Source organism: Stegastes partitus, unplaced genomic scaffold, assembly GCF_000690725.1.
Source record: "Stegastes partitus isolate 25-593 unplaced genomic scaffold, Stegastes_partitus-1.0.2 Scaffold2170, whole genome shotgun sequence".
NCBI lineage: Eukaryota > Metazoa > Chordata > Actinopteri > Pomacentridae > Stegastes > Stegastes partitus.
In genome coordinates, this window is record NW_007579901.1 from 47,706 (window position 1) to 68,746 (window position 21,041).

The 21,041-nt window shown below is 41.0% G+C and overlaps 1 protein-coding gene across 1 annotated transcript in view; it reads left to right on the forward strand.

Moving 5' to 3' along the window:
* LOC103374178 (kinase suppressor of Ras 2-like) overlaps positions 1-21,041 on the forward strand; it is a gene marked incomplete at both ends in the record, with an annotated part of 63,824 nt that overhangs the window by 34,476 nt on the left and 8,307 nt on the right. The window contains 3 exons of the mRNA XM_008304218.1: positions 19,360-19,429; positions 20,480-20,563; positions 20,919-21,004. Of these exons, the coding sequence (XP_008302440.1) occupies positions 19,360-19,429; positions 20,480-20,563; positions 20,919-21,004 (240 nt within the window). The remainder of the gene's footprint in view (positions 1-19,359; positions 19,430-20,479; positions 20,564-20,918; positions 21,005-21,041) is intronic.

The following is a 21,041-nucleotide window of genomic DNA, read 5'->3' on the forward strand; positions in this document are numbered from 1 at the left end:
ACTGTCTTATTTAAAGGCACAGTTTGTCAACCATTTATGCAAACAAACTGTAGTTTATGAACTCTTTACAGAAGGTGCTTTAGTATTATTTTTTTCTTAGTAAGTCTTTATTCTGCCAAGTTGAAGAGTAGATTTAAGGTTATTCAGGTTTCTTTATATTCCACTATACAATGGCATATTGTGCTTCTCAGTGTGTCCTCTGACATTCACACCCAATAGGAACCCATGGTTACATAGCTTAATGTATAAATAATTACAGGCTGTCAGACTTCAGCGTCAATCGTTCAAAAACCGCTGCCGGACTTGTTTGCTCGACCTGATTCGTATTATAGTCTTCTCGCGTCACGAAGGGAATTCAGACCTGCCTTTTCAGGTGCCTCGTAAGAGTTATTCTGTGTGCAACGTAGTCCAATTATCGGCGCTCTCAGCTGTCCAAACAAACGGTGCTGCTGTCAGTCAAGCGGCGCTGCTGATGTCACCACTGTTACCCGAGATGGAGAGGTGTGTTGCCACATTCACCGTGACATTTCGATGAAAGTCACGTATCAATACTTATTCTTTAACTATAGTCGTATTCACTCTTTTGGCTGTTTTCAAATGTCAAAGTATAGACTCGCTGTGGGCTCAGAGCCGCAGCTTCAGCTCTCAGGTTCATATAAAATGTGTTATTCTGAGCTGATAGTGGTCCTGATGGTGGATGAACACACAGATCCATGAGTCGACAGACGTCAGTATGTAAAACTCAGAGCGGAGTCTCACCTTGAAGAAAATGGATATGGGTGAGACGGGATCTGATTACGTCTTTATAAGTAGCTTGTTTGCTTGTTGCTCTTTTTCTTTCTGAGCCTTAACCACATAAGTGAAGCAAGCGAGTCCTTATTAACTACAGGCAATATGAAGAGGTGTCAGATGAGTGTCACTGCGACTGTTTACCTGCCAACCTCGTCTCTTAGAAGTATAAAATATGCTTTGAAAGATTTTTATCAGCATAATGAGGAGTTGTTGGGGTTTTTTTTATAAGTCATAAAATGCTGACAACTGAAAATATGGGTAAAATGTTCACTGAGTGCTTATTTTATTAGATTTTTACCAAAACAAACAACAACAAAAAACTGTTTGTAATGCTCCAGCTGTGTATCTCATAGTCACATCACTTGGTTGAAGTTTGATGTCAGTTTGCACAGTGTAGGTTTACTTTAGCAACCCTCTGAGCCTCAAGTGGTTTTTTTGTGCTCCTGTTACATTTTTACTCACCGTGGGCTCATTTTTGACTGCAATATAAAGTCCTGCACCTTTATGGAAACAACATAATAACGGAAGGAAGTAGAAACAGCACAGACATGTCTTCTGTGCTATATGGTACAGCTATAATAATAAATCACACTCTAAAAGGTAACACCAGTGCTTACTTGAGTCACATTAGTGTACTTTACTTATTTCTCGTGGTCCTGTTCATTTAACTCATGAACTATGTGTGTGGACTCATTTTTCCTTAAAGAGTCATAAAGCTAAGTACACTTGAGTAAACTGGACTTGAAACGTTCTGGTCCTGGACTGAACACAGAGCTCAGCAGTGCACATGTGCAGCAGAGAAAGTTTCCAGAAACTTTACGGGGCGGCTGCTGCTCAGGTGGTACAGCAGGTCAGTCAATGATCGGAAGGTTGGCGGTTCGATTCCGCCCTGTAACCTGGTCGTTGTGTCCTTGGGCAAGACGCTTCACCTACGTTGACTGGTGGTGCCATCTTTGAGTGTCTAGAAAAATGCTGTATGAATCAAATTAATTATTATTATTTAAGTTTCTAACCCTTGGAAAGATCAAATTCATGATACTTGCTATTTTTAAATTCACAAAACTAAGTAAATACAGCTACATTTTAAGTAACTTTACAAGTAGATATGAAGTAAACTGAATTTAAGACTAATGGTTATATTTACTTTTTTGAGTGCAACTGGTTTCCTAGATTTGTTTAGTTAGAGCAACTTTTCACATCTTACAGCGCAGAAAAGTGAATATTGAATTTCTTTGACTAAACATATTAGGAAAAATAGGAAAATAAAATAAAATCCGCATGTATAACATTTCCGTCCAGGTGCCCACAGGTGTTACCAGTAGCAGAAAAATAACTGGCGACTCTACATTCTGTGTATGTTTTGCTATTCCCATTGGTGGGAAGTTTTTAACAATACTATTCTGCACATAAACTCTTGAAAGAGGTCTCACCATGTATCTTCCAACAACTTGCTGACACTGTTGCTCCACTGTTTTTGAGCCATGCTGCATTTAGTTTATTGCTCGAAGAATGTTTTATTGTGCTCTCAATCTCTCTAACTTGTGTTCGTCTCCTGTCTGCTCTGTGCAAACACAACCAGCAGTTTAGGAAAAAAGTCACAGAGTTTTTGTCTAAACTGCTGGTTGTGTTTGCAAGATTGTATTTATTTATTTTCTGAATGTGGTTAGTACAACATTATTTATTCTCAACTGCACAAAAATGAGATTAGTGTATTCAAGTGATTTTAATGACATACTTTGGTTTTAAGGATTTTTTTTCTGAACGGTACCTATGAGATGATTAATTCAAGAACATTTTTGGGGGAATTTACACTTCAGGTTTTGATAAAGGCAGAATTTTGGTAATCATTTTTTGAAACGATAACATCCATCCATCCATTATCTATACACCGCTTAATCCTCACTAGGGTCACGGGGGGCTGGAATCTATCCCAGCTGACTCAGGGCGAAGGCAGGTTCACCTGGACAGGTAACCAGTCTATCACAGGGCTACACTTAGAGACAGACAACCAAGCACACTCACATTCACACCTACGGACAATTTAGAATCACCAATTAACCTCAACATGTTTCTGGACTGTGTGGGAGGAAGCCGGAGAACACGGAGAGAACCCACGCTACACGGGGAGAACATGCGAAACAATAACATGCCTTTCAAATATGCATTTGAATTTGGGGTTTCAGAGGGTTCCCATTTTTCTAAATTTTTTAGCCCTTCTGTTGCTACAACAAACCATCTCCATCGTTAAAGTCCTGTTCTCCATATACCTGACTATGGCTTCAGTCAACGCATAAATGTAGTAATTTTTTTGAATTAAAAAAAAAAGCATGTTAGGAATTCCATTCAGCACCAACATAATTGAGAAAACAATTGATGTTTACTGTATGTTGTTGCTGTGCTGCTATATTGTTCAAGACAACATGCTACAGATTTTAAAAAATGGATCATTTCATTATGTTTTGGTTAACATGCATGTAATGGGATGTCCATGTGCTACCTAATGATACACATTCTTTGCGATGGAAACATGTGCAACTGAAGTTGTCACGTGTAATTGTGGGTAAAAATGTGGATGTGGCATGTAATCTAATATGCACAGCTGAGCAGGTGAGATAAACGTCAGTGAATAATGAGTTTGATTTGGACAGTTGCATCGGATTGTACCAGTTTTCACATGAAAGTGGGAAAATGTGTTTACATGTGGAAACTGGATTTAAAAAGGCTTCAGGTTTTGTGTGGAAAACTGGATTTTGCGTAACTTGAAATTTATGAATGCAACCATCCCACCCTCTGATACAAATAGAAAGTCTGAATAAACAGAGATGCATAGGTTGATCACAACGCTGAAAACAGTGATCGCACTCTTGCAGTCATTCAGAATGAAGACATCTTCCACGTTACCACCCGTAAAGTTGTTGGAGAGCAAACTGAAAACCCACTGAGCTGGACTGTCCGAGTTAACAGTGTCCGCTCGAGGCTATGGCACAGATATACTTGTTACGTACACGCAGTGTTTTTTTTAGGAGTTGGAAGAAGTACACTTTGTGTTTTTTTTGTTTTTTTTATCCTGCTGTACTAGAAAGCTTTATTAGACACGGTGGGGATCACAGCTTGGTTTGGAACCCACAATCCAAAATAATCCGTCCGCTGTGGACAGCTCTGAAGGTTGACAGAGTCATACAACTTCACGCATCCCTTCAGGCTTTCTGGGAGGAGTTGTTGGGCCTGTTTGCACAGAAATATCACCTGTGATTTCTCTCTTTAATGTGAGCTTCTTCCTTCGGGCGCGCTTCGCTGTTTTTCCCAAACGCAGGTTCAACTGTTAGACAGACTGTTTGCGCTGGTGTCGATTACAGTAAATGCTGAGGGTGACGTGCAAGCTGTGTCTGTTTGTCTATGGGCTCATGTGGACTTTTTTTTTTTAGATTAGTGCATTTCCACACAGTAACTGATCTGCCAGTGTCTGCCAGACTGTTTCTTTTTACAACAGCAGCACTGAGGTTAGAAAATGACTGCGGTGGGGAAAATGAAGATTACCTTTACTTACCCTTTTACAAAAGGGCAGGATGATCACTGTCTTTATCATCACACCTTCAACATTTAACCTCAGCTGCAAAACCTGTAATATTCTGAACTCGTTTCACCTTTTAACCCTCTGAACCCTAAAAACCTGCCGGCAAATTTAAAAGGCCATGTCAGCTTGAACAAAATCACCAAAATGACACCGTTTATCTGAACTGTGAAAGCAGAAAGCATCATTAAATTTTCAATATTCCAAAGGCTTTTGAAATAATGGCGACCAAAGCGAAGCTTAATATTGTGATGTTTTATCAAAATCACTTTATTCCCCAAAATGAAACATTTATTCTAACTCGATTCCTAAAAACTCTGCAAACAACTGCGACACTAATAGTGACTCATCTGCAGCCAGCAGTCACATGACGAAGATGCAGGGTTTGTTTTGGCTGAATTAGGCTGAACTGCAGGCTGTGTTTACACAGAACAGATGGGAGACAAATCTAATAAACAAAAACAACAATGTAAGCAGTAAATAAATGTCTATAGATGGTAGATCATTGTTTATTTTGCCAGATTTTGCCTGTAAGTCTGGGAATTTTCAGCTTGATTGCAGACGGTGTTTACTTTTTCTAGAACTGGATGCAACTGTGGACACTTGGAAAACTGTTTTACATGTTGATTTAAGGGCTGCAGGGTGGCGCAGTTGGTAGCACTGTTGCCTAGAAGGTTGCCGGTTCGCGTCCCGGTGGGAGCACCTGGATCTTTCTGCGTGGAGTTTGCATGTTCTCCCCGTGCAGCGTGGGTTCTCTCCGGGTTCTCCGGCTTCCTCCCACAAGGTCCAAAAACATGTTGAGGTTAATTGGTGATTGTAAATTGTCCGTAGGTGTGAATGTGAGTGTGCTTGGTTGTCTGTCTCTAAGTGTAGCCCTGTGATAGACTGGTGACCTGTCCAGGTGAACCTGCCTTCACCCTGAGTCAGCTGGGATAGACTCCAGCCCCCCACGACCCTAGTGAGGATTAAGCGGTGTATAGATAATGGATGGATGGATGTTGATTTAAGCTTTTTTTTTTGTTTTTTTCTTCAATTTTGTAAAACGAATAATCAAAGAAATTAGACTTTTTTTTATTTTATAGGTTTAATGGCACTACAACTACATAATACAACTCATAAGACATGTTTGAGTTCTCTGTACTTCTAGCCATGGTTGTGCTGTTTCCATAGAGGTACAGGACTTTATGTTGCAGTGAAAAATGAGTCCACAGTGAGTAAAACTGTAACAGGAGCCAAAAACGCCCAGAAGCTGCTCAGGGTTCAGGGGAATAATTCACAGTACTCTGTATTTATTTATTTATATTTTACAGTTTCTTCATTATTAGTACTTTTAAAAAAAAAAAAAGTATTTCACTAGATGTTAAAACTTGACTGTTTGTTAAAACAAGAAGGAAAATCTAAAATGATAAAGTATAGATAATATAATACAAACACAGAAGAGTAAATGCGTGAGAACTCAATGTACTCAGCTGTAGAAAACCCTGAAAAGAAAAACACATAATGTTTTGTCGGCTCCGGTTCTAATTTTAGGAACGGCTTACGTGTGTTTATGTGTGAACGCTTGTGTGAGCATGTGGACGAGTGTCTGCATGCCCGGTCAGCCAGGCTAAACATCCGTCCCGGCTCCGCGTTTGGGATTATGGTATCGCTGCCATCTCATACGTCAGGGCCCTGCAGCCAACAGCATTATCATTCATCCCTCAAGTCGTCTGAATCAAAACACGCGGAGGATCCACAAGACTGGCTGAGGTGACCAAGACCAAATGCTGTCTGCTCGGGATGAGTCAGTGCCCAGTCGGAGCTGAGACGTCAGCGCTTTCCTGAGAGTTTGTTTGGCTTTCCACCTAGAGATACTATTTGTGATAGTTTGCTTCTGATAAGATAGATTACAAAAATAATTCAGACTGCAGCGGTGTATTTTTTTGCTCCGTGGAGCATCTTCTGGAGAAAAGATGCAGATAGCTGTGTGCTCAGACTGCAGATAAGTTCTCCAGTTTAGTGCGTATTGTCGACAAATCCAGTCCATCTAATGTATACATGTTCACTTTTCTGAACTGGACTTCAAGTCACACCTATAGGAGCATATTCAATGGAGTGAGAAAACCCTGATTGAAAAACACCAACACTGCACACTAATCAGCAATCTGGTGCTTTCTGAAGAAGTCTTCAAAGGGCCCTGCATGTGCTAAACCTACATCAGTGATTTTACTTTTTCCAGCGCTGCGTTCAAAGTCACTCCCTTGTTCACTCAACCACAACTCCCTGTATAATAAAACGCTATAGAGCTCACATTACAGTAAATTAAGATTCGGGACAGTTACTGTATGAATGTTTTCTGTCACCGCTGACAGATGTAGCGCACATTCATTGCCTTCTACTTTTCCATTCCGTTGTTGCACTTGTTACGGCTCCACGTTTTGCATAATTTCACACTCTAATAAAATGGCAGGCCGTAAATAGAACGCATTTCGGATACAACTCCCGACTGTCGTAGAAGTAGTTTTTCATTGCAGATATTTTTGACTCATTCTAGCAGATGAATGCATTTTTTTTTTTTTGTTTGTTAGCGATGGCTCCGTTTCAGTAAGCGACCCAGACAGCAATGCCAACCAGACAACATGCACCATATTTGGACCCTGGAACTGGCTCACCAGAATGGAATGCACTCAGTATTTATATTATTAATTGCGCCGGCGCCTTTCCTGCTATGGCGTGCCAAAATGTCTGCAGTGAAAAACGTTCATTCGTACATGGAGTCATGTAACCTTACATTATTGCCAGCACAGCTCCGATCAGTCAAAATACCACCTGTGAGGGTGTGATGTTGCTTGTTCGGACCCAAAAGCATGATTACGAGTTTAAAGAACCTTTTTTCTTTCTCTCCCCCGTTAAGTTTTTAAAAAAAAAAAAATGTTATTTAACCTTTATTTAACCAAGTGAGTCCCATTGAGATTGACATCTCTTTTACAAGGGAGCCCTGGCCAAGAGGGCAGCAACAAGGTTTACAACAATACAACACACAAAAAATAAGCTAAGTAATGTAACATCACTATAAGGCATAAATACATGGAATACATACACTACATAAAAACTCATTTAAAGCAGTTACAGACTTCTTTTTTTACAGTTTGTAACAAACATTTAAAATCTCCCAAGGAAACAAGGTCAGACAATTTGAGCGTTTTCTGGATCAAATTCCAGGACCAAGGGGCATTGTAGCAAAACGCAGTCTTCCCAAATGCAGTGAAGGCACGAGGGACCAAGAACAGTAAAATGTCCTGGGAGCGGAGGCTGTACCCACTGGTACAGCGAACAAGGAGGCGATTTAAGTAGCCAGGGAGGAACCCTAAGATGGCTTTGTAGATGAAAAAGTGCCAGTGGAGCCATCTGCGGTAATGGAGTGATGTCAGTCCAGATCCTTCATATAAGAGACAGTTTACAAAAAGTTTAAGTTTACAAAACTGACAATGGAATTTAGCAATTTAAACTCTATTTATAAGATAGATGAAGCCTCCAGAGGGCTGTACTGTGAAGCAAGTTTGACAAAGCCAGGCTTTCTTTGTGTAAGTCAGTTCGACAAAACCAAAAGCCCCAGCCAGAGATTATGTGCATCACAAAGGTGGTTATCAACTTTCTTTGTCAACTCAGGCTTTCTGCTTCAGACTCTGTGAGCGTTCACATAAAAGAAGCGTTTAACGCGTCACGTGACTCTTCTTCTGCACAAAATGAAACGATTGTGTGCAGCTGCTTCAGTCAACACGTTGTTTTAATGGAGAGCAATGATGAATATAAAAAAATGAGGGTGAAAAACATCGTTACTGCAAATGCTTCAAGACAGAACTGCTGGTAGAAAACTGTTAAATGTGTTCATATGTAATATTTTACCAATGCAGCTGCATGTTAAAGTTAAACTTTAAACTTAATATATTTAAACCTGATATTGTATTGAAGTTCATTTAGGTCTGACTCTGTCCCACAATGCAGGATATCAGTTTAATTTTTGGCCACATCAAAGCGAAATTAATGTTACTGATTAAATATTCTCTGTAATAAATACCAGTAGAATAATCCATTTTCTAATCTGTGTTCTATCAGCTGCAGCAGCAGCAGTTTAAACGGACTTGACAGTAAATCAGAGTCAAACATAAAAACATATTGATGTGATTTCTGCATCGCCAACTAAATACATGTTGGGTTCCCATGGCAACGCAGTGATGCTGTAACTAAATGGCTTCATTCGGTGATATAAATAATGCACAAGTTAAAATGTATGCAGATAAAATGCATTCCCTGTATCACTTAGAAATAATGATTAAAGGGAGACGCTCTTTAAATCTCTGAACTTAACCTGCTCCTGACCAGGTTCGCTCCATAGCATCAGTTGCCATGGAGATCTAACCAGGTAAACAGAGAGCCACCTCTATGACAATGACAACTCTTACTTCAAGCTCGATGTACCTCGCTGTCTCATTAATCTCACTTCATAGTACCGCCCTCAGCTCTGAAAAGTGATGTCTGCATTCTTTGCAGCAGCCAGCAAGTGGCGACTACTCAGGTTGCAAAAACAAGCCCGACTGTATAGAAGTCTGTGAGAAAATGACCATACTTCCCCCGTTGATTTATTACCTCAGTAAACATTTTTCTCACAAGTTTATGGACCTAATTGGTAGTTTTAAGACTTTTTGAATACATCTTGATGTTCACGCTTTAAAATATGGTCCTGTTTGGAGGAAAATAGACGATAAAAGGCTGTGATTGACGTGTCCCTACTGTGTCACAGCGAGCGTCCTCTGGTTCTATGCTCTCAAGCAGAGCAGAACTTAAACCATTAATGGAGTTTACAAGATTCAGCAACCGAGACCTGGAAGCGCAAAGTATATATAGCAATGCTGGTCAGGCCGATCGGTATATATGCAGCAGCAGCAGAACATTTCAGAAAGTCTTTCACTTTTTGAAAGCAAAGTTTATCCTGTTGTTTTGTTTGTTGTTTACCCTCGTGGTTCATTTGATGCACGAACATTTCAGCTCTCTCTGTGCTTTTGCTTTCGCTCCAGGTGTTGTGGTAAGTCATTGTTTGTCCAATATGAGAAGTTCTGGTGACCACACAGGCACATTTTCCACGGGCAGCTCACCTCCAGCGCCTCGGGCTGTTTTGAGCCCACACAGTTGGATTAGACAGACGCCTCGGCTTGTGATGATGCCTTGTGACCACTTGGAGGTCCAGTACCACCAGCCCTGGCATCTGACCAACACACACACCTGCTGCAACACCGATGTGTGTGTGTTTTTTTGTGTGTGTGTGCGTGCGTAAGATGGAGAGCGAGATGGAGGCAGAGAGCGTGTGTGTGGGAGTCTGAGAGTGTGTGCTTGTGGATATAAATGGCTTAAATGTTCTTCATGCGCTTTGTACACAACTCGTTCTTTTTATTTCTACATGTGTTCCAGTGACGTCACCCACTCTCCCTAGCCTCTCATAGATGCTTTGCAATTGCGTCACGGGTCTCCTAGCAACCAAATGTGGTGCCACAATGGAGGTCCCTTTGAGAGTTTGGCAAATAAATATTGGCTCTAAATAACGGCTAAATTTGACACGGGGTGAGGTGAAAAATAACTCGCTGAGAAGACGGGTCGAGATCAGCCAATCTCACCTAGCGACCTGTGTTTGTTTTGACCTCTGTTCACTGGCCACAAACCAAATATTTATAGCCTCTTGTTTGTGCTTTCTGTCTCACGAGAACAGTAACCAAATTGCAAAAAGTCAACTTTACAACTACTAAAAATCTGTAGCTATGAAACGATGCCATGAAGGAGCATCATCAGTGGCTTTAATATGATGTGCACCATTTCAGTGAACCACAATGCCGCACTCATAAATACATCTTAGGCAATGTTTGGGAGTCTGTTTGAACCTGTTGGATTGTTTAGAAATGTGTAAACGCCTTTATTTTACTCCCATCTCCTGCAACATTAGGCCACCGCTAAGGGAAATGTGTTTTCCACATGGTAAAGGTTTTGCAAGTGAGACTTAATTTACTCCCTGTCTGGCGCAGAGCTCTCCCATCAAGCTCTCACTCCCACTAATGAAACCCTGCAGATGAGGTCATAAGCACCAGTCAATTAAGAGGTGCACTGGTCAATAGTTACTATGTTGGTTCCAGGGAAAGTGGGCCAGATGGTAGAAGCAATGTCACAAGTCAGGGGAGTCTTTGTGGACACTACTGCTGCTGCATCTGCACTACGTCGGTGTTTGTGTGAAAACGATCCCACCGATCTGTCTGACGGTTCAGCTCATATAAACACCCTCTGAACTCCAACCAGTTCTTTATATCAATTTGTTTTTTCAGTGCAATATAAAGTCCTGCCCCTCTGTGCAACACATCCATGGCAAGTTACAAAATCCTTAGAAAAGACTAAGCAAACATTATTATTTATTTTATAAAAGTTTCTAAAAACCTGGAATCAACATGTGCAGCATTTTTCCACTTGGCCACAGATGCTACCCAGTCTATGAAACAGACACAGCATATTTTACTGCCAACATTTGAATGTATTTCATACTTTTCCATGATCCGGTCTTTGTGAACACAGCCTGCAGTTCAGCAGAAGCAAATGTTTTTGATGTGACTGATAGTTGCAGGTGAGTCGCTCGTGGCTTCAAAGGAGGAGATTTTTTATTTTTTTTTCAAGGAATCTGGTTGAAATGAATGTTTCATTTTTGGTGAACTTTTACAGAAAGTTTGATATATCATGATTTAAAGCTGAGATTTGTTTACTGACAGAACGGTGCATCAACGTTTTTTAGTTTTTGTTACATAATCCTATGACTACAAACAGTTTACTTTCGCTGAATTTTTAAATTGAGACATACAGAATAAAGTGGTTTCAATTAAATATTTTTATTTCACGCTTAGTTTTGGGTTATTTTACTGACAGTCAAATGCTGCTGCAAAGTTGAAAATCTGCCAGTTCTTCTGTTTTTACACTCTCTGGCTTTGATAAATGTTTTCTTGAAGGTAACATGCCTTTCAAACTTACCGCCAATAGGTTTTGCAGTGCTGTTGGTAGATTTCAACATTAATCTTCTTTGAGCTGCAGAACACAACTTGCACTACTGAGACTTTTATCCAGTTCCATTTGGGATATTTTTCTAGATATAGTTTTTCACAGTTTTGCATGAAGCAGAGCAGCTCGTTGAAGACATAAGAACACAGTTGAATATTTATTTCTAATGAGAAAGCAAATGTGTACATTTACTGAAACAATTAGTTCTTCAACACCAGTGTTGTCCAAAACCTATGGACCTCTTAATGTGGCTGCCAGAGGGCACGTTATGTCACCTCAAAGTCCTGTGCAGCGTCAGATTGGCCTCGCCACAAAAAAAAAAAAAAAACCTGCTCCGCCTGTTGGTCACTTTACTCGTCTGCACGCTCCTAGCCATTTGAGTTCTCCAACTGAGGAAGTCTCCACCGAGCCATAAGGCCTCCAGGCATCATCTGTTCTCCCATCCCTCCTCCCTCTGTCTCACTGGCACACTTTAACCGCCAGTCTCAAGACTCCCACCATCTATACGGCCGCGCGGAGATACTTGTTTCATCCGAGATAATTGCTATTTTTCCAGCACCGGTGATTGCTACTGTCAGTTTATCAAAGGGATTTTCATGTGCGCGCGTTATTCGTAAAATGCATGTATGCGTGTTCTTGCTTGTCAAAGATGACAGCACAATATTCTGGAAAAAAAAAAAAAAAGCTGATCAGCGTGTAGCTGTTGCCATGGCAACTGTGCAACCTGGCTTTGTCTCTTGTTCATCAGAAGAGTTTTTTTTTTTTCTCACCCAGGGAAAGGAAAAAAAAAAAAGAAAAGTCTATTTCAGCCCCTCTCTTCCTTGGTTTCTTGCTGCCACTCCAAATAAACACCCAGTTCAGTTGTGTACTTTCACCTCTCGGATAGATGCATTAAAACACACGGATGAGGGCCGATGAGTATATGGTGTGCGGCAGCCTGTAACATATCGCTCATATAACACTCATGTACAATAATGCAGCACATTGTGCAGCAGACGCCCACACGATTTTACAGTCCTGTAGACTTTTGCTGCTGCTCTGCACTGTATGGATATCTCACGCCAGACTCTGATCTGCTTTAACAGGCTTCTGGTTGAAACTGTGTCTCTTGGTGTTGTGTTTTTTTTTTTGGTTTTGCTGTATTTGTTTAATATTCCAGTCTTTAGCTATTGATTATCTCTTGATTGCAAAGTGCCAGTTATGTGGATCGCATTCAACTGTTTGATTGAAGCTTTTATCCAAAACTGCCAAACCGCTACAATCCAACGCGCCCGTTGAGCTGCGCAACCTTGATGCTTCTGATAATGATGAGAGTAGGTGTGGGTGACAATGAGAATGATTAGAATTTGTGTGTTTGTGATTTTGCAGGTTGTCTGTATCTTGTGTTTTGTTTTTTTGTTTTTTAATTGTCACACGCTTCACTCTTTTCTCTTTTACCCACAGTCAAAAAAAAAATAAAATAAAATAAAATCTCCTCCACGGGGGAATAGCGGTGTTTAGAGCTCAGTCAATCAGTTGGAGAGGCATCTCAGTCTAACGTCAAATAAACTATATTTGGCTCTAAATAGGCTCCTAGACTCGAGTAGTCTCTTTATCTCCATGCACACACACACACACACACACACACTCTGTTTAACCCACACACAGACAGAAACACGTATTCCTTCGTCTTTCGCTGTAGTTACGTTTCTCTTTTTAACCCACACACACATATACGTTCTCAACCCCACGGCCTGATATGTGTCATCTGACGAGCCAGTGGAGGAGGGGGAAGGAAGGCCTCGGCTTAATTAGGCTAAGGCCAATAAGAGAAGATGGAGGAGGACACTGTTGTCTGGCGCCTTGGGGTTTCTCAGTTCCTGCAGGCTCATTTATCAAACACACAAGTGCACGCACGTATGCATACATGCACATAGGAACACGCTAGTTTGTTTTTGTATGCTGTTTTTATGATATGATGCAGTTTCCATGGTTTCTCTAAGTGTGAGCGTTTACACATACATGTGGTTTTGTTGACCTTTATGCACACTTCAGTTTTGTTTTCCCTCACTGGACTGCACAGGCTGCCACGGTGTTGTCTCAGGAGATGCCCAATGTGAGGTTTTAGTCAGTTTACTTCAGTTTGTGTAGAAATTTTTTGTTACATCTCACCTGAGGCTGCTTTCCTAAACCAAAGACATGCTCTCTTTATCTGCTTTCTCCAAGCTGAACAACTGCAGTCATGCTAAAGGCCGGTTATGAAGGGGCTCTAAGGCAACTTTCTGAACCCAGCTATAAGAGATGCACCAAATGACAAACATTGACAGATCTAGAGCTGCGTTTTTTCTCACCAGAAGAACAAACTGCAAACCTTAAACCACTGTGAGGAAATTGAAAATATAGTACAGGCTAAAAGCAACACAGCTGCTTTGGTCAGGAGGGAAAAGCTGGCAAAAAAAATACAGACTCTGTGAAAGCGAGCAAACTTATTATTATCACCACTCCATTATTAAGTAGATCTAACATTACAATAATGTATTACATTACATGAATATGCTGCTTAGATGTAGCCTGTTCTTATGGTGTGTCAGACAGTTTGAGCCTTCTTGTTACCACTGCAGCACTCACAGAGTTAAACAGTCAAGGGTCCATGTTAAAAACAAATATTAAAACAAAATTCAAACTGGTAGGAAGGCTTTCTGTAAATCTGATACGACTTCAATCTGTCTCTGTTACGTTATTAAACCCTTATAAGGCCCAATAGAATGACTGTTTGTTTGCAGCCAACAGAAAAAATAACAAACGGTAGACTGGAGCTCTCTCTTCTCAGAATATATTAGCTCATGCCAAAGTGTTTAGACATTCTCTACAAGGAACGGTGAAGATGTTTCAAAGAGAATTGATTGGTTAGGTGATATTTTTGGTTTCACGAATCTGTTATTTCAAACATAGCCTGTTTGAGGCAGGTTAACAGGAAGTGAAGCACCGTTGTAACCAGAAAACCCAAAGTTCAACCTGAAGGTAGCTTGCTAACCCCAAATCCTGCTTTTTTTTAGTACGAGCTTCTGCAAGAAAAATGTAACAACAAGTGAGAAGTATCTTATGCTTTAAGGTATTTTCAAAGATAACGTTAAAACATAAAGAACTGTTTCATGTTGGTGCAGATATTTAGGACGTGAGGAGTTTTGCAATCCTTAACATTTTGGTCCTGGTTATTTGATGTGTCACCATAGAAACAACTACTGCAGTTTAATGTGACAGCAAATACTCACTGAGCAACAGCTGTTACACCTGTTTGCAGAGCAGCCAAGCAAACTCGGAGCTGTTTTAACATAGAAGTTAAAGGACAGTAATCGCAGCCACGTGCTGATCTCTTGCTGCTCGTGTCACCGGTTGGTTAGCACACAGCAGCAGGGGTGGGTAGAGCTGGTAGAAGGTGTTCAGCTTCGTGTATTAGAACTGTTCTCTGTCCTGAAGGGGCAAATGTCTTGTTTATTAAATAAATGATGGCAGTCGGTGATAGCCACCTCATGCTGACTGACGCTGAAGTGCTGGGATTTCATATTCTGTTTGCCTTAGAAGTAGCTTAATGCAGATCTGAACAGTAAATAGGAAATAGAATTGCACTGGATTACATGCACACACTGTATTCTGTGACTCTATTATCTACCACCTCTCAGAAGCCGTCAATGTAAATACACTGAATAGCTACTGTGGATACTGCAGATCAGAAGCAGTATAAGAAATAGGGTTTGATTACAGAACAGACATAAAACATGCAATATTCTGTCATTTCTCAACCTCATATTTTCCTCTCACTTGACTGTTAGCATGTGTTTCCTCACGACTACTGACTGACAAACACCATCCGCTCTACGAGGTAGTAGATAATCGAAGTCTGACATCAACACGTGCACGCATGCAGTCGGATGACAAACAACTGGGACCGCGCCGCTGACAAGTCCAATCATCCGCCAGTCGCCAACAAGGCCAACAAGAAGCAGATGATGTCAGTTCCCCCTTTATATTGAGTTATCAGGTTGATTGAGTGTAATTGAGCGATGCATCGGAGTGCGGGGAGAAGACACCGAGCCTCTGGAGAGACTAGGAAGAGGACAGGAAGGGTGTTTCAGGAACCAGGAAATGCTGTATGGCACCAGGACCACGACATTAGCAACGTCGTCAACAGCTGGTGATTACTTACAGCCTCGCAATCAATTAATAAAACTGACAGAGGCTCTTACCAGAAGAAAAATTCTTTCTTCTTTGCCGTGATCGGAACTGCGTAAGCCATCTTCAGTCCAAAGACTTGAGAATTTCGTGAAATACAATTGAAACAAAAGGGGTTATTTTAAGTTGTAATAGAAAAAGCACTTATTCTTTTTATTCTGCTAAAGATATTTAGAGATATAATATGAAGAGAGGCACACTGGTATTAGTTCTGGTCAGCAGGGAGTACTTTACAGGTTCAGTCCGTCCTAATCAAAATTGCACTCAGTTGTATTTTGTCTGGTCTTGTTTTTCTGCCTTAGGTTTGATCTTGGCTGGATCTAAATCAACACTCTCAATGTTATGCTAGAATCAGGAGCACAAGAAAAATGAAGACTGAAAGAGAGCAGTCGTCTGTCTCCCACTTTGAGTTTGTTGCAGAATATTTAATTTTTGGTACACAAGGTAGAAACATGAACGTTGCCTTTGAAGCAAATTAGAGAATCTTTTTGAATTAGTATCAATGAGTTTTTATGGCTTTAATGAAGACATCTCAGGCCGGGTCTTTGGATTTACTTGCGTCATGTCGATTCATGCGTGTCGGGGTTTGGGTACGTCTATTTCAGATCTCTCGTTCACGCCAGCATCTCTCCGCCAGCATCCATGAAAGCTTAGAGAGTCTAAATTAACTGAGAACCAGAAGTCTCCAATCAGGCGTCAAAGGTGCTGCAGGCTTCAAGTCGCAGATTAACTCTCCTGTTCAAAATGTAAAAATGTGAGCTAGTTATCATCTCGCAGGGTGAACAGATTCACCAGTTTACTTTTATGCATTATTCTTTGATGGCAGTTGTTCATGTTGTGGCTTTGGCTTCAGGTGGAGCATCGAGCCTGTTTTTTTTTTAAAAATGTGATTGATGGCATGTTTTATTTTTGAAATTTTATGTAAGACGAGTTTCATTCAGGAATATTTTTTTGGATGTGGTTACACTTTCATGTACTGGTTTTCCAACATTATCATGCCAGTAACTGTGTAACTGGGTCTTTGGATTGACTCGCATCCTCGAGGTGCGGCGTTGTCACACGGTCAGGATAATCTTTATTATCCCAGAGGGGCTATTTGTCCTACAAGTCAGCAGTACACAACAAAAAAACCACAGTGGTACATAATTGCATCACACTGTAGGACACGAATATGACAAGCATATGGTACCGTGTAAAAGGACACTAGTTGCAGAGACAATTGAGATTTTCTGTCTGTTGGTTCTGAATCTGTGGCCACATGGGAGCAACTTAAACACACCCAACAGGGGACGGCTGTTGTCGGCCAGGACTGACGGAGCCTTTTTTATGGCTCTTTTTTATCTCTGCATAGTACAGACAGGTTTCCCAGGTCTGTCCCGGCTATTTTACTACATGTTCTTACAATTCCCTCCAGTCTGTTCTTGTGTTTTTTTTTTAGGGTAAGTGACCCAAAACAGCAGGAAAAAAAGAGAATGTTGAAACAGATTTATTAAAACGAGAATAAAAAATTGTGTTCAAAGAGGTGTTGACTTGAAGCTTCTTAGTTGTGGCTAGATTGGCTAAAGGTTTCCATTTGCCAGCAACTTGGCTTTGCTTGACTGACTTAGTGCTTGTTCTAACGGAGTCATTGGATCTGTTGGGGTTCTCTGTGTTCTGTTATTAAGTCTTAACCTTAATTTTCTTAATTAATCAGGTACATTTGCATAGCATGTGTAATTGTGGGGCTACAACCTTGAATTGGTAATGTTATTTCTCCATTGGAAAGCACTGCCAACTTTAAGTGCAGCTCTTTCTTCAGATTTATGAGTTAGCCTCTGGTGTTTTGGTTCTACCCATTAAGGCTTAAGTCAACCAGTCAGAATACTTCTGCAACCGTTTTCAGGAACGCTCAGGGGGAGAACATCGCCATTAAACAATAAATTCTTTTCCAATAAAAAAACACAAAACCGAAGGGCGGGAGAATATGAAAATTCGTCCTCAGAGCTGTAGATGATTCATTCTTTTGGGTAATATTGCAGCTGAAACCAACCCACATCTCTTTCTCCCTTTAGCCTTTTTGAAGCGAACTTCTTCTGTCCTCTCACATTTTGGATCCATCTCATTGTGCACCTCGGCCACAGTTTCACGCATTAAGGAAAGAACTGTTTATCCTCACCAGTCCCTGATTTAGTTTTTATCTCATCTACCTACACACAAACACAAAAAACACTCAATCGTTCCACTGCTCCTGTCTTCCTGACACTCATCTCCAACTTAAAAGTAACATCATGAATAACTCTGCTTGAAGGCCTGCAGACAATTACTCATATTCACTCCTTTGAGAACAGTTTCTCTGATCGTCGTGTCTTTTAATCTTCTCTTTTGGTTTCATTTTGTCAATTAATTGAGCTTTTTTCTTAAGACACACCTGAATACACGCTGAAATCAGCCTTTGTGGCTCCAGAGGGTGCTGCAAAAAGCCTGATAAACCGCTTCATAAATGAATATTATAACAGCTGTTATTGTCAATAATGATGTACTTAAGCAGACGATGGCAAATTTGAAATAAAAAATCTGCACATGTGGAGCAAGAAAGACGTGATGTTCCAACCTGTAGCCTGTTCCTCACGACTCGTACAACACCACCGAATCTCTGAATGGACTGTTGGTCAAATTGCATCGTGGGTTATGTAAACAAGCAAGAAGAAGGCATAGAATAAAAAAAAGGCAATATCTCTGGCTCTGCTGCATCATTTCTGATCTGCCCTTTAAGCTGTCCATCAGGGTCTGACAGTGTTTTGGAGTGTAATGTTAAATCGCTGTATTCTTTTTGCTCTGCTGGTTGGTGCCATTAAAATATAGTGAAAATAATTTCCAATCCTGTTCCATATTTTGTTTATCTTGACTCTATTTATTCCTAAATTGGTAAAAGTGCAGCAGAATATAACCTAAATGTACCTGTAATATGTGCAGTTTCTGCAGAAATTGAAATAAAACACTGAAAATGATCTTGCATGATGCGCTCCCCGGTACGACCTCCGACTTTGTCAGCGTTTTTCCAGCTCTTTTGTTATCGAATTATTGGCAGCCGGCACACATCATTAGAGTGTGCTATCATCTCAATGCATGTCCACCGCGTGCAGCCGCCTTCATGGGCAGTGCTGTGTAGGCTGCCATTCTCACCTGGTATTCAGAGGTGGCGCGTAAATGTATCAGCCTGCTCAGTCATCGCTAATGGACCGAGCGAAAGGGAGTCTTTGTGGTGAAAATCTTTTTAAAGCAGAGTTCCTCACAATGGAATACGGACGGCACAAAAGTGATTATGAAGGGATCTGCAGCTACTCAGGAACAATTCAAACAGGTGGTTCAGATCGGACCTCTGTAATGTGATTCTGTTTTCATCCCAAAAGCCTGTAAAAGCGAACTAGAGCGAGCTGGTTTTTATGCAGTCTGAGTATTCATTAAACCATTTACCTACTAGTTTACCTAACTACCCAACCTGTGCAGACAACATCTCATTTACAGCGATGGGCTGACAGTGAGTCATCTCAACAGCTGATTAAGTCTGACACCCAAATGTCAGTTTGCTGCTCCATTCCCTGAAATGCCACATATCCTAAATGAATGCTTGATGCAAGACATTTAGTCAATTCAGAAAGACATTCTGTCAGCATTACCATTTCATTGAAACAAAAAAAAAAACAGAAGCCATAACGAGCTCTCTCCTCTTTCTCTTTCCTCTGCAGACACTCTCTCAGTGCCTCGCTGGTCCCCACAGATTCCCCGAAGAGATCTGGGAAACTCAATAAAACACAGGTAGGCCTTCAGGAAAGTCTGTGTGGGCGAGTGTGTGTTTGCTTATGTGCACACAGTCTATCAGCGATGGAATGTCAGTCCAATTAAACAGGGCCTCGTATCAGATGTGTTTCTCTTTCTGTCTGCTGTCCTCTGATCTAAGAAGTAAAACAGCTGTTGGACCTCCAGAATGTGGGTGTCAGTGAGGTAGAAAGAGGAGCTCTGAGCCTCATCATAGCTGTTATCTGAAGATTACTGCTGGTTTTAAGAAGCGACATCATTCCGTCCAACAATCTCCTCGATGTCAAATTTGTGTTTTTCGACCGTAAAGCCTTGACCTCATTACTGGGCTTTTGCGCTAAATGCAAAATTGTTTTTTAGTCTCTGAATCTGTCCTTAACGTCGTGTTGTCGTTCATTCACTAATAAAAAGAAAAAATGGTTTGGAGTGAGTCGTGCTTTCAGTCGAGGCAAAGAAGGGACCTAATAAAGAGATTTGGACTCTGTCAAACCGCATTAGTCACCTGCCATTAGCCAGTCGGCCACACTGCTGGCATGCAGGCGCTGCGTCAGTAAATACAGCCAACAGTCACATATGTGCTCGGACCACCCAGTCAGTCTTTGCAGTATTGGCGTCGTGCATTTGTTTGTTGGAGAGGTGACAGCGTTGGAGTCTTTAAGAGTGTCACAGGCCTCTGAACTCCCATCGCTCTGGCTCATTGTCGTATCGATGCTCGGTCCGAGACGTTCTTTCGCGCAGGGTTACCGAAAGATGAAAACGTAATGGGGCCCAAATTAAATCAGCGAGTGAGGGAGATTAAGAAGGTAAACGCTTTCGGAGAAGTAGCGTCTTCAAGCATCTAGCGTTCTCGCGGAAAGGTCACGCAGGGAAATGCGATGCGTTTGACAAAAGCCATCTGTCAGAATGAGAAAACGCCGCGAAAAGCAAAAAGGTCAAATCCCATGTTCTCCTCATGGTAATCCACAGCTCTTGCATGTCATATAAATGTGCAACAAGCTAAAAGTAATGCCCGTATATATATTCTTTAATCTGTCTTCTTTTTGCCTGCAGGTTTTCCACAAAGTATTGGATGTCCCAGACATGCATAGTATGTGGAAAGGGAATGTTGTTTGGACTGAAATGTAAAAACTGCAAGTAAGTATCCAGCTGGTCTGTCTTTAATGCCATTCACTGTGCAGCTGCAGTAGAGATTAATATCTGGTCCCACATCTTATTTAGTACAATTAGTGTGTCATTTTGCTTGTTTTTTTTTTCATTCGTATTTCTTCGTCTCTTTTGATTATTTATCTACACGACGCATGTTTATGACCCCTTTTGTTGTTTTATCTCACTCGAATAAATTACCAATTTGCATCTCTTGTCTGTTTTTTTCCTGCGGTGCTTCTGCTCCCACTTTGCAAAAGGTTTTTTAACGACGTGTAAATAAACAAACAAAAAGCAACAACAAGACAAACACTAATTAAGTTTTCCTGTGTTTCTGTGCACTCAGGCTGAAGTGCCACAACAAATGCACCAAAGAAGCCCCACCTTGCCATTTACTGATCATACAGCGAGGCGGACGAGAATCCCTCAAAGGTAGTTGTTCTACTTTCTAGCTCCAGTCACCTGCGTT